This window comes from Spermophilus citellus (genome assembly GCF_964194105.1).
Source record: "Spermophilus citellus genome assembly, chromosome: 16".
In the NCBI taxonomy this organism is placed as follows: Eukaryota; Metazoa; Chordata; class Mammalia; order Rodentia; family Sciuridae; genus Spermophilus; species Spermophilus citellus.
In genome coordinates, this window is record NC_138196.1 from 47,475,102 (window position 1) to 47,489,079 (window position 13,978).

Consider the following 13,978-nt stretch of genomic DNA (forward strand, 5'->3'; position numbering starts at 1 on the left):
ACGTTTAATAACCTACTTACATAACCCTTGTTATTTAAGTCAGATATTATGTTCATCTTGTATTTCTTGATAATGACCCCCACCCCAAACCAACATGTACGTGTACACCCAGTCTGCATGCATGACTGCTGACACTACTTTCAGTGACTGTATACTGAGCATCATGATACAACTGAGATTATAAAAAAATGAAGTGGACACAGTTTTGCACAAATGGCATATATTTCACAGTTAATTGTGAAAGTTAGGAAGATTAACAATTTTTATTAGCTCTTTTCACAAACATTAATTTTTGAAAATATTTTGATAACTTTACTAAAACTTAAAAAAACACATTGATCAGAAGAACAAACAAAAAACTTGTTTATTAAATGAATGATACTTATGAGAATTTAAAATAATGAATTTGTTTCTTATTTTCAAGTCTTTGACATGTTTATGAATTCACAGAATCTGGGACTCAGTTTTTGAAATTAGCAACTTCCTGGGGTTATTAGGAGGTAGTGTGATTATGAAAAAGGGAACACTTCTTTATATAAAAGACTGCCTTGCAAACTGATTACTTCAGGAACCCCAAAAAGTACTATTTACAGAGTCAAAGGTCACTTATTGCTCATTAAAAGAAATACTGAATGTTTGTCTCATCCTCCCAATCAAATGTAGTGAAATTGCTGTCACAAACAGCAAAGGCAATTGATTTTAATAGTAGTTGTTAGAACCAGAAGGAAAATACTGATACACAGAAAAATATACAAATATGTAGATAAAAGTGAAAAACTGAATAATGTGAAGTGTTTACTTTTACATTATTCATATTCACACAAGAATTTGGGATTAAATGCCCACAGAGAATCTTGATTTATTCCATGGAGCTGGGTCCTACAATGGTTTAATTGCTTATCCCCATCCCCAAATGTCCAAGTGAAATGAAACTGGGCAAATTCTAGCTGTTTTACTTCACTTGAATTTACCCTAAAGCAAGAAGAATCAATAATTATGGCAAAAATATTCTGTTAATCATAAACATACTGAGAAGGATAAGCTCATGACTCAAAGAGAACCTGCTTTCAATCTTAGTCTTTGAAAGGAGACAACATGGCTGCAGTGGTCAGCTGTTTGGACACTGCATCTTCATATCTTGGAAAGCAAATTCTGTGGCCCAGATGTGTGCTCACCAGCCTATACAGGGGTCTGGGCAATCCCGAAGGTAAGTTTCATAATGACCTTTGGTAACGTCAATCAAAGTTGTGAATACTGTCAGCTGAAAGAAAAGTTATTTTACATTAAGGATATTTTCAATTCAAAAATGTTCTGACATGTGAGCATTTCTGTCCCTAAGGAATTTGTTTAATATTAAATAACTTTATAAAGCAATTAACATATAATTATGTTATTACACAGTAATATAGCATGTTAATATTATATCCTAATTAAATAATTAAAGCAAGCCACCAACATCAATAGAACCATTATTCCAGGTCATGAATATTAATTAGTAGGCTTGGGAGAATCTCCGGTTCTTTACAAGATCTTATTCCTAAGCAGTACACTGCTTTGGTGCCAAAGCTCCAGATTCACTTGGCCTTCCTCAATGTATAAGTGGCAGTCATACAAACCCTGGAAATACACTACAGAGTATCAACAGTTTAACTTTGGCTATCCTTATCTTCAAAGCATTTCAAATACAATGGGGAAAGTACAGGCACATATTCAAGGTACCAAACATACACCCAAGCCCACAGAGCAGGCCACGTGTCTCAGGTAAGCCACACTGTGAGCTCACATGAACCTGATGTCGGCAAAATGAGAAGCACAGCAGGGTCAGGGAGCTCAAGGAAGGCTTCCTGCAGGAGCCAGATTTTAAGCCAAATGCTGAAGGATAAGAGGCATTTGTTTGGGCAGAGGTAATGGAGGCATGTTTATTTTAGGAAGAGGTGGGCAAAGGACCAGTGAAATAGGAGAAAGAACAAAAGGATCATGTACTTTTGTTACTTTTGTTTTTTCTTTGCTTTTTTTTTTTTTTTTTTTCGTTTTTGCAGCACCAGGGGGTTCAGACCCAGGGCCTTGCACATTCTAGCAAGTGCTCTCTCACTGGGCTACATTCCCTCCCCGAGAAAGAACGTGTGGGATGGTCATGTATAGAACACAAAAGGAATGATTCTAGCAAACTGGATGGCTAGCAAACTTGTTATTTTTTTTCATTTACGCGTGGGGGGAAAGTAATGTGATAAAGTTCAGGGGAAACAAAACTCCACCAGGACACACAGCTCAGTCTGAAAATGGACTTCAGACTTACTTTTGTCAAATATTAGGTGCTAGTTGTAGAGTCTACCACAAGACTTATGACAGGAAAAAGTCATTTATTTACCTGACATTTCAGTTAGGTCTAGCACCTAACTGAAATGTGCTAGACCTAACTGAAATGTCAGGTAAATAAAGCTGGAAACAATACTCATGGCCAATTTGAATACTAAGCCACAATGATGAACTTCTTTAGCATATTCCAAAAGTTATGCTTACAGCCATATAAATGATGTCTTTTAAAAATCAGCCATAAGCCGAACATAACTTCTAGGCTTGAAGTGATCCAAGATAAAGGGAAGATAAAGTATAAGCCCATATTCTTTCCCTAGAAGTAATTATATATGTATATATTTTAAAATACCTTGTTGAGGACAGGCTTTGTTGACAGGACATCATATAAGGTCGAAAAGGAGAGATTCTAGGACATAAGAACAGTTTTTGTTCAGCAAGTTAAACACAGGTGTTGATCAGCAGCATTCTATCACACAAAGGGGTCAATAGAAACTAAGTGATTCTTCACTCAGCCTCCCTCAAGGGACTTACCTTGGGGGTCACTGCTAGAAACAGAAGTAACAGTTATAATATACTGCTTTTTTTTCCTCTTTCTTCCACCCCTTTTAAAATTCTTCCCTGCTTTTTATTTAACTTTACAGAATGGTATCCAGCATTAGGGTAAGACAGAGAAAGTACAGCAAAATGTTGTTCTTTTAAGTTAAAATAACAAAACAAAAATTGAGTGGGGACCATCCAGAGATACTGAATAATATAAGACCAAAGAAAAATGCCACAACTAAGATAATCCTTAATGGAGACAGTTTCTATCCATGGCAATGCAAACATACCTCCTGTGTTGTGCGGTTCAGACACATCTTCGTAGGAGTTCTGCGGTCATCAAGGAAGAAGGGGCTTTTCCATCGGTCATAATTCGTCTGTACCACATACCATCTACCATTCTTAGGATCAAGTCTAGAAACAAAAAGAGAGATTCCCTCTTAGGCTTCATGCCTTAAACTTGTACATATGTCAATCTAGGCTTTTGTTTCTACATATTTTGCTTTAAGAAAGGTACTTACTCATATACATCCAAAGAGTCTTTTCTTTCTCGTGTAATCACACAACCCTCCCCAGACTGGTTACCTCCCAGGATAAAGTACGCTGGGGCCAATAACTTGGTCTTGGTCAGTATATTCTTGGCTTCTTCATAACTAAATAGAAACATTTTTTAAAATCAGGAAACATCTTTAGTTGAATGGAAATATTTGAGTTCTGTGAAAACTTAGGGAACTAACAAATGTAGAAGGAACATGTTTTTAAAAACAGGATGGTAAGCAGTGGTTCTGGGAAGGAACGATCTCTCTACATGGTAAAATGCTGAACTGGGAAGTTTGAAAGATCCCTTTAATTTGCAGGAGAAATGAAATGGCCTCCAGAGATCACCCTCCAGCCTTACCATCTCTGCCTTTAATTCAGCATCAGAAGGCAGGGAAATAGTGTTATAATTACAATATACAAGATAGGGAATAAAAAGAAACATTGAAGGTTAGGACTATTAAAAATTGGAGTGAAGTATCAAAAACAACTACTAACCCATTCCCTATAAACTATTAAAAATAGGATCAATGCTCATTTACTCTAAGTCATTAGGTTGCAATATGGGCTGAAGATAAGGCAGTTCTGCTATTATAAAATTTCTCCACCACAGGAGACAATAACTTCTAGGTTAATATGTATTACTATTTAAATGAAGAATTTATTGTACAATTTTTCTTTCGTAGGAGGGTGATTTTTTTTTGGTACCAGAAAAAAAATTCATAGGTGCCCTTCATAGTGTCCATATCCCTAATACTTTTAAATAACTCAATTCCTTGCTATAAATAAAACACAACACAAAGGAAACATGAATAATTCAAGTGTCAAAGGCTCACCAAAGAAATTCTGCAATAGTTTCTCAGTGGATATTATGCTAGATTTTAGGAAATGTTTTTGTATTTTAATATGAATAACTTAAAATTAGCTAAATATTCAGTAATAAAGCAACCAATCACTTTACCTTGTAGAATTTTCCAGAACTGATCTAGTGATAAACCCTATCCACATGGCATCTTTCTTTCCCAAAATCCATTCTAGGATACCTGGAAGAGATCAAACATACATAGTGTCAAAGGACATGAAAGAGGGTTAAGAGTATTTAACTAGAAGGCACAGACCATAATTTGTCTTAAAATGGCTGAGAAATTCCCATTACACTCTGAACACTCTACTTACCAATATAACCGCCATTCATACTAAAACGTTCATTTAGTGTAAGACTAAATAGCCCCTAAGAAAAAGACAAAATGATATGGTCAGAAACTTCAACCATCTTCTTTAAGACCCTATCTATATATTACAATGGTATATGAGTGTCTGGATTGAGTAATGGGAAATCCTAAGAGAAACCAAAATCATGATAATTTCCACCTTAACTTTACTTTTCTTTTTTCTTTTTTTTTTTTTTTTTTTAAGTTCGAAGCATTTCACACCTAGAATGTGAGATAAGTTAGGTGGGACATTGTTGGCTACACTTTTTGGACAGAAAGAATTTATGCCTAACTCCTCGATAAAGTAGCAGAGTCCCAGACCCTATCACAGATTTTGACTCCCAGCCCCTGATACCTGGCCACATGCTCTTTAATCTATGACACACTCAGAAACCATTTTCTTATCTGCCACTTGATCTTACACCAATATGGGCTGGAGATGTGGCTCAAGCGGTAGCACGCTCGCCTGGCATGCGTGCGGCCCGGGTTCGATCCTCAGCACCACATACAAACAAAGATGTTGTGTCAGCCAAAAGCTAAGAAATAAAATATTAAAAAATATTCTATCTCTCTCTCTCACACTCTCTCTTTAAAAAAAAAATAAATATATAAAAAGTGACAAGAAGTACAAATGGATGAAGTTGAGCTTGTTTTCTTGGACTCTACCCTTCACAGATCATAAAATCAGAACACAAAAGCTACCTGTAAAATTACGTAACAATAGATTCCTTACAGGTTTGAATCCTGTTAACATGCCCACGTAGCCAGCAAAGCTTGTAGCCTTGAAGACAGTTTTATTGTTTCTCTGGAAGTCCAAATTCACTGTTAAAGGTTTCAGTTCCTCAGTTACTACCCAGGTATTATTATTCACATTCCACCTACAAAAGACAAATTTTGGTGACATTTAAGAACAATGAGGATAATAGTGTTGAATATGATGAGAGCCAGGCGTTACACAATGCACTTTATCTCCCTAATCACTAATGAGCAATACTAACAGAACTTTACAGTATAGGTGGTTTTATTCATAAGTTGAATAACTCTCCCAATATTACAGATTGTACAAAGTGAACCCCAAATTCAAAGTTAGGCATCAAATTACCTTGACCCTTTCAGAAAGGTCAAGAGGACAGATACAGAAGAGTGCACCTCTTCCTCCTGAGCAATAAATGAGGCATGCATCTGTGGTCTTCAAGTATGGTCCAAGTTTCAGCTCACCATGTGCAACTTCTCAGATACAAACTCTAAATGGAATAAGTGTGCCATCTTGTCTGGATACGAAGGAATCCAGTTATCTTCACTTATGGTCATTTTGGCATGATTTGGGACTTAACTTTTCATCAGAGGTAATACAATCTACTCTTAAGAAATGATACATAGGATATTCCTTGCTTACCCAAGAAATACTCCAAAATCCATGTTTCTTCCATGGAGTAGATGACCTATTTAAAAGGAAGCAGAATGACATACAGTAGCAGTTAACAAAGTTCAACTGATTATAAATCACAGCTGAACACTTCATTTTGTTAAATTACATTCACAACTGTTCTATCTAACCATAAGAATTAAGAAATGGCATGACAGCCTTAACAAGATCAAACCAGTGTTACTGTCACACTGGCAAGGACTCCTATAAAATCTGAGAGCTCAGGGTTCTAGGTAAGATCAGAGTAGCTTTACAAAATAGGATCAATGGTCATTCTCTGGTCCATTACCAGGACACAGATGTCTTAACCTCAACTAATGTGATTTACCCAGTGCTTCCCTTCGGGGACTAACACCTACAGTGGACACCTAAAGGGTTTAGGTGTAGGCAGATTTATATACAGAATGTAGGTCAAAAATGAGGGTGAATCAGGGCAAGTCATCTTGTTTCTTGTACCCTGGGGAACATCCAGGAAAAGTATGAGAAAGTGAGGCTGCTATACATAGGGTCCCTTGGATGGAAACAACGTCTACCTGTGCCTCCAGAAAACTACATGTCATTACGTGTGTGAAGATAACATATGTCTAGAAGGACACAAGTAGTCTGTGAGGAAAGGAAGAATGTTTCTAGTTCTGAAACACTTTTTTCAAGTTTTTTGCACACCTGAATTAATCTTTAATAGGCATTATAGTGGTCTTAAAGGGAGGCTAGTCTTCAGTGCACTTGTGAAAAGTCACTGCATATAATATACACAGGATGTATATAGCAAACCTGGGTTTAGAAAGTTCTAATTTTTCATTTCCATGGTACTCTGTTTTGTCCACCTTCTCTCAGCATATATTTACCTTCTTTGTCTTCAGTTATTATTGAGGTACAAATGGTAAAAAATTCATAAAAAATGTTGAATGAAATAATTTCTCCTATGAGGAAAAAAAGGAAGAAACTTTGTTAATACATAGAACCATGACAACATAAGAAAAATTTGTTTTGCTTTTTGTGGTTCTGGGAGTATAACTGAGGGACTCACTTATGATAAGCATGCACTCTACCACTGAGCTATACCCCCAGCCTCAAAAAATGTATTTTAAGAAAAGTTTTACCATCTTCACTCTGTGTGTGTGTGTTTATCTGTGTGTGTGTGTGCGTGCATGCGTGTGTATGCGCGCGCACGCATATGTGGCACACTTTGGTGCATTTCAATGCTCCGGCTAATTAATCCTTGTGTACCTGAACACCTGGCTGGTGGGCTGCTGCCCTCCCCCACCTGGACTCTCTAGAATGACAATAAAACAAGTCCTCAAAGAGGGAACTATTTCATGAGTTCAAGTTCTAGGAATGCTGGAATTATGTCACATCATAATGTCCAAAATTTTAAACAATATATGGCATGCATCATTTTTTATTTTCTTTGGGGAACTCAAATATGATAATGTGATTCATGTAGCTCTTGTTTGTATGCTGAAAATGTATTTTGCTCAGATTTTTAGAGTGTGACTAAAATATCTACAGTGAGAAAGGACAGCCAAGAACTATTAATGAGTTCAGAGCTACCGAGAAAGTCCATTGTACAATATTTTATTTTTGAATATTTTTCCAAAATGGTATGCCATTTAACATTCAAACCAAAGATGTACAATATACTTTGTCTATTTAATGTTCTTTATTCTACTCAATGCTAAGATACTAAGTGTAATATGTTTGTCACCCCAATCCAATATTTGTTATTTCCATTCCAAGATTGAAGAAGATGGCATCACTATACCAAAACTAAAACTATACTACAGAGCATAGTAACAAAAACAGCATGTATTGCCACCAAAATAGACTTGTAGACCAATGGTACAGAATAGAGGACACAGAGACAAGCCCACATAAAGACAGTTATCTCATATTAGACAAAGGTGCCAAAAACATATATTGAGGATAGCTTCTTCAACAAATGGGAAAACTGGAAACCCATATGCAACAAGATGAAATTCAGCCCCTATCTCTCACCATGCACTCAACTCAGAGTGGATCAAGGTCGCTGGAATTAAACCAGAGACTCTACACCTAACAGAAGAAAAAGTAGGCCCCAATCCTCCTCATGTCAGATTAGGCCCCGACTTCCTTAATAAGACTCTTGTAGTGCAAAAAATTAAATCAAGAATCAATAAATGGGATGGATTCAAACTAAAAAGCTCTTTCTCAGCAAAAGAAACAATCAGTGTGGTGAATACAGAGCCTAATTTTTACCATTTGCACATCAGATAGAGCACTAATCTCTAGGATATATAAAAAATACAAAACTCTTAACACAAAAAAACAAATAACCCAATCAATAAATGGGCCAAGGAACTGAACAGACACTTCTCAGGAAAGGATATACAATCAATCAAAAAATATATGAACCCATGTTCAACATCTCTAGTAATTAGAGAAATGCAAATCAAAACTAAGATTTCATCTCACTTCAGTCATAATGGCAGCTATTAAGAATAAAAACAATAATAAGTGTTGGTGAGGATGTGGGGAGAAAGGCACCTCATACATTACTGGTGGGTCTGTAAACTGGTGCTACAAATATGGAAAGCAGTATGGAGATTCCTTGGAAAACAACTTGGAATGGAACCACCATTTGACCAATCTATCCCACTCCTTGGCTTATACCCAAATGACTTAAAAACAGCATACTATAGTCATGCAGCCGCATCAATATTTATAGCAGCACAATTCACAGTAACTAAATTGTGGAACCAACCTCGATGCCCTTCAGTAGATGAATGGATAAAGAAGCTGTGGTATATATACACAATGGAATATTATTCAGCATTAAAAGAGAATAAAATCATGGCATTTGCAGATAAATAGATTGAGATGAAGAATATTATGCTAAGTGAAGTAGGCCAATCCCAAAAAAACGAATGCTGAATGTTTTCTTTGATATGAGGATGCTGATCCATAATAGGAATGGGTGAACATGGAAGGAATGAAGGAACTTTAGATAGGGCAAAGGGGACAGAGAGGAAGGGGACATGAGGGTAGGAAAGACAGTGGAATGAGATGGCCATCATTACCCCAAGTACATGTATGAAGACACAAATGATGTGACTCTACTTTGTGTACAGAGACATGAAAAATTGTACTCCATATGTGTACTATGAATTGAAATGCATTCTGCTGTCATATACAAGGAATTAAAATAAATAAATTTTTTAAAAAAGGAAAAAAATGGGGAAAAGACCTTGACACACACTTTACTTTTCCAGAAAATAAAGAAACAAAGACATAAGAAAAAGGTCAACAAACTGAAAGTAATAATCTCAGTCAGCAGGGAAAATGCACATTTAAACTAAAATAGGTTATCATGACCTTCAAAGAAGTAGCTCAAATATAAATGACACTACCAAGTGGAGGAGTATCAAGTGGACTTGTATCAAGAGGAAAAAATAAAATTTTCATATTACGCTGTCAGTCGATACAATCACATTACAACACTGTTTTGCAGAATCTAAAATTATACAGCTATTCTTTAACCTAACAGTTTACTTCGTAGGTATACATCCAAAAGAAATGAGTACATATGTCCATTAAAAGACAGTCACAAGAATGTCCATACTTGCTTTATTCGTAGTATTCAAAATATTAATATTCACAATATTCTGCTCATATAGCAGCACACTACCTGTGCATGAAACCACATACAACAGTTCAAATGTTCAGTTCTATTTTTTAAAAGTTCAAGAAAAGGTAAAACTAATCTATGGTGAAGTCAGAAGAATGCTCATCTGAGGAGGTTATATTCTTTTTTTTATTGATTATTCAAAACATTACAGAGCTCATGATATATCATCTTTCATACATTAGACTCAATTGGGTTTTGAACTCCCATTTTTACCCCACAGATTGCAGAATCACATCTGTTACATACTCACATTATTGCATAATGGCATATTAGTGACTGTTGTATTCTGCTACCTTTCCTATCCCCTACTATGCCCCCTCCCCTCCCCTCCCCTCCCATCTTCCCTCTCTACCTCCTCTGCTGGAGGAGGTTATATTCTGCGAAGGGGCATGGTGGAGCATTCTGGAGTGCTGTAATTTTCTGTCTTTTGGTCTGATTTGTGACTTTGCATGGATGCGTTTTAAAAACTTCATTGAGATGTATACTTAAGACCTGTGAATTTTACTATATGTATATCATACCTAAGTAGAAATATATTATTTATTAAATGTTTTATACATTGCAAAGTAAAATTTACCTAAAGGTATTTCAGTAACATCTGCAATCCCCTTCATTTCCTCTTCAAAAGGACCAGAAAGATTGTCAAGGAGACCAGGCTGAAAATAAATACATTAACAGTTATTTTACCTAAGAGTATGCTTTTGAGATTTTTGAGATCTGGTTCTTTGATATATACTTTGTTGTCCAGATACTCTTACCACAAGAAGTGATATGAATTTCTTAAAGCTTTTTTATTTTTCCTTTCAATCTGTACTGGGGATTGAACACAGGAGTACTCTATCACCCAGCTACATCCACAGCTAGGCATTTTTCCATCATGTATTCTAAAAACTTTTATGTAACAGAAAATGTTGGGCCTCTAAACAGAGACCCATGATTCTCAGGTTGTTTTTTTCTGCCTGATCCTTTCCCCATTTTCCAGAGCAAAGGAACTGGAAAAATTCCACGTGGATGAACCAACATGACCCACAATCTAAAAACATTTCAACAAGCACTCTTTATCTCTGCTCAAATTCACCCTCTAGCCATTGGCACACACCACATTCCCACAACAACAGATGTGCACTATTCTATTTATTTATAAAACATTTTGTCATAGTTGATGGATAATCTTTTTTTAATGTTGGCATTATTTGATAGTTTTATTATGTAACATAATTGTTACTTAAGTTCAGTTAAGTTTCTTAAAGCTGACATTACAAAATAAAATTAACTATAGCTGGAAAATTAATGAGAAATACAAAACTGGGCAATTCCTGTTTGTTGTACTTGGTATAAATAATTAAAACAAATAAAACATTATTAAAAAACATTATGGGAAGAGAGCTATTAACAAAGTCAGAAAATTATATAAATTACACTTTTATTGTAATTTATAATTGTTTACTTTATGTTTTTATTTACTTTATTTATTTATTTATTTATTTATTGGTACCGGGGATTGAACCCAGGGCACTTAACCACTGAACTACATCCCCAGCCTTTTTTCTAAAAATATTATATTGGAGACAGGGTCTTGCTAAGTTGCTGAGGTTGGCTTTGAACAGGTGATACTCCTGCCTCGGCCTCCCAAGCCTCTGGGATTATAGGCCTATGCCACCACACCCAGCTTTGATGGTTAATCTTGAGTTAAGAAACATTAACTTGATGTTAGTGAACAACAGATACGAGCAAAATCAGTGGTATACACATCATACTTTTAAAAAAAAATATTTATTTATTTTTTTAGTTTTAGGTGGACACTATCTTTATTTTATTTTTATGTGGTGCTGAGAATCAAACCCAGTGCCTCACGCATGCTAAGTGAGCAAGCTACCACTTGATCCACATCCCAGCCCCACATCATACTTTTATTCTCAACTGCAACTACTTACTAATACCAAGATTACAATTTAAGTTCACAGCCTTTTGCTAAGATAATATGCTTAAAATTCAAAAGTATTATTTTTTTAAACTAACTAGGTAATGTGTCTTAACTAAGCATATTATTTTTTTCCCTATTAATTCAAAGCATTGTATAAGTGGAATGTTCTGGCCAATTTCACAAATGTGACTTCAAGAATATTGATTAAACATTTATTACATCCAAGCACAATGCTTTGCATAGAGTATGTCATTTAATCCTCACAACTACCATATAAAATGTGTATTATTAGTAAATATCATTCTAATAAGGAAACAGAAGTTTCATAGGTGCATGACTGATACAGACTTAAAACCCAATGTCTGATCTAAAGCATGGTACCAGAACACTGTGCAATGCTGCCCACCCCCAACATTCAGAGTAGAGGGGAACTTAGGGCACATGGGGTATGGGGGGGGCATTCTTCCTTTGCTTTTGGCAACTTTCATTTTGGAGTAGTAAGTAAGCATGAACATAAAGGAGAGCCTGAACCAAAAGTTAAGAATACAAGATAACAGGATTGGTGACTGGCAGGTGCAAGTGTCCCATGGAGGAGGTGCCCAGATCAGCCAGCCTCTAGGACAGTGATTTCCAACCAGGACAGTTCTGCCCTGCAGGAGAAATTTGGTAAGTCTCCTGACACTTTTGGTGTCATAGCTGAGGGAGCATTACCAGCATTTTACAGGTAGAAGCCAGGGATGTAGCCAAAACAAAAAATTATTACTAGTGTCCCAAATCTGCCAAGGGTATGGAAATCCTCCTCCAGCCCTCCATACCCTTCAGTAAAGACTAAAGGAGGTTATCCAGGCATGGTGGCACATGCCTGTATCCCAGCAGCTGGGGAGGCTGAGGCAGGAGGATCAAGAGTTCAAAGCTAGCCTCAGCAAAAGCGAGGCACTAAGCAACTCAGTGAGACCCTGTCTCTAAATAAAATACAAAATAGGGCTGGAGGTGTAGCTCAGGTCCTTGAGTTCAATCCCTGGTACCCCACCCCTGAAAAGAAAAAGACTAAAGAAGGCAATGAGGATATCTTTGGAGGTTCTAGAGGGCCCTAGATATTCTTCTACTGGTTCCATCTAAATGATAAAGAGGCTAAGAAATGGGGTCTTCCTGCATGACCAGGAGGAAATGAAGCGGTTTGGTGATGGCATTACCACATGAAACATTCAACCCAGTTGAGTTTCGAGGATCACAGCTACTGAGGGACTCCACAGGAGACAGGGCTGGGTTGAAGGGGTCATTTGGTCATTTCTAAAAGAAATCTCTAGGTATCCTGATATACTCAGGCAAAGTATTTTCTTTTTCTAAATTGAATTTTCTTTCTTTTTTTGTTGCTGGGGATCAAACCTAGGCCTTTACACAAACTGAGCATGACATCGAACCTCTGAGCTACACCTCTGGCACAAACCAAGCTTTGAAATGTGAACTTACAAACCTAAGTATAAGGGCAACAAATTAATTCCACAATCCCAGAGGAAATCCATGTATTTGCCCATTGCTCTGTAAAATAGTCCATACTGTTAAAAAACAAAGAGCAGTTAACTGCCCAATTGCCATGCTTTGTGTCTTGTTACTCTAATATTACCAATGCCCAGAATTTAAAATCTCTTAAGTTTTGACAGAATCTACAATAAATGCAAATATGTCCCAAATTCCTGAGAAGATGTGGTTGATTTATACCTTCAAATAAATCCTGAGCATTTTCTGGATTCTGTGTATATATGTGTGTGCTTAAAATTCATCATGGGAAATGTTTCTTACCAGCTTTTGATCAACCAACTGTACAATTTTTCCACTTGGCACAAATGAATTTACTACATTCTTCATAGAATTCACTAAAATCTTTAACTGAAAAAGAAAATATTTAAAAAATAAAGAAGTGCTGAATTTAGATTAATATTGGTATAACAAAAACAAATGCAGAACTTTCGACTTACTCAAGTAGAGCAAAATTAAAGTGTTACTTGAAAATATTTTCAATAAGTATACTAACATATTTTGTCTTTTTTTAGACATACTTTTTAGTTGTAGATGGACACAATATATTTATTTATTTATTTTTATGTGGTGCTGAGGATGGAACCCAGTGCCTTACACATGCGACGCAAGTACTCTACCATTGAGCTACAGCCCCAGCCCCCACAATTTTATCTTTTAAAATGATATTTGTTTCTTAATTATTTAGACTATGAAGAAAAATGATGCAAAGGAAAAAAGCAATTATAGAGGAATGGCATCTTCTCTGCAAGTATCAAAAGCAAACTTTGAAACTATTTGGTAGGTGATTTCATTAAGTGTTCTTTTATAAAAACAGTTAAATT

The 13,978-nt window shown here is 36.1% G+C and overlaps 1 protein-coding gene across 4 annotated transcripts in view; it reads right to left on the reverse strand.

Annotated features, from left to right (window-relative positions):
• Positions 1 to 240: 240 nt before the first annotated feature.
• Positions 241 to 13,978, reverse strand: part of ASAH1 (N-acylsphingosine amidohydrolase 1) — a 34,647-nt gene continuing 20,909 nt past the window's right edge. For 2 of the 4 annotated variants that reach the window (XM_081269706.1, XM_081269709.1), the window contains 11 exons: positions 13,419 to 13,505; positions 10,272 to 10,350; positions 6,876 to 6,950; positions 6,001 to 6,046; positions 5,338 to 5,482; positions 4,570 to 4,624; positions 4,355 to 4,436; positions 3,378 to 3,509; positions 3,147 to 3,270; positions 2,666 to 2,722; positions 242 to 1,261 (listed from right to left, as the gene is read on the reverse strand). In XM_081269706.1, the coding sequence (XP_081125832.1) occupies positions 1,172 to 1,261; positions 2,666 to 2,722; positions 3,147 to 3,270; positions 3,378 to 3,509; positions 4,355 to 4,436; positions 4,570 to 4,624; positions 5,338 to 5,482; positions 6,001 to 6,046; positions 6,876 to 6,950; positions 10,272 to 10,350; positions 13,419 to 13,505 (972 nt within the window). In that variant the 3' untranslated portion in view covers positions 242 to 1,171. Of the gene's footprint in view, positions 1,262 to 2,665; positions 2,723 to 3,146; positions 3,271 to 3,377; positions 3,510 to 4,354; positions 4,437 to 4,569; positions 4,625 to 5,337; positions 5,483 to 6,000; positions 6,047 to 6,875; positions 6,951 to 10,271; positions 10,351 to 13,418; positions 13,506 to 13,978 lie in introns of all 4 variants that reach the window. The other 2 variants (XM_081269707.1, XM_081269708.1) reach the window with 2 other exon arrangements.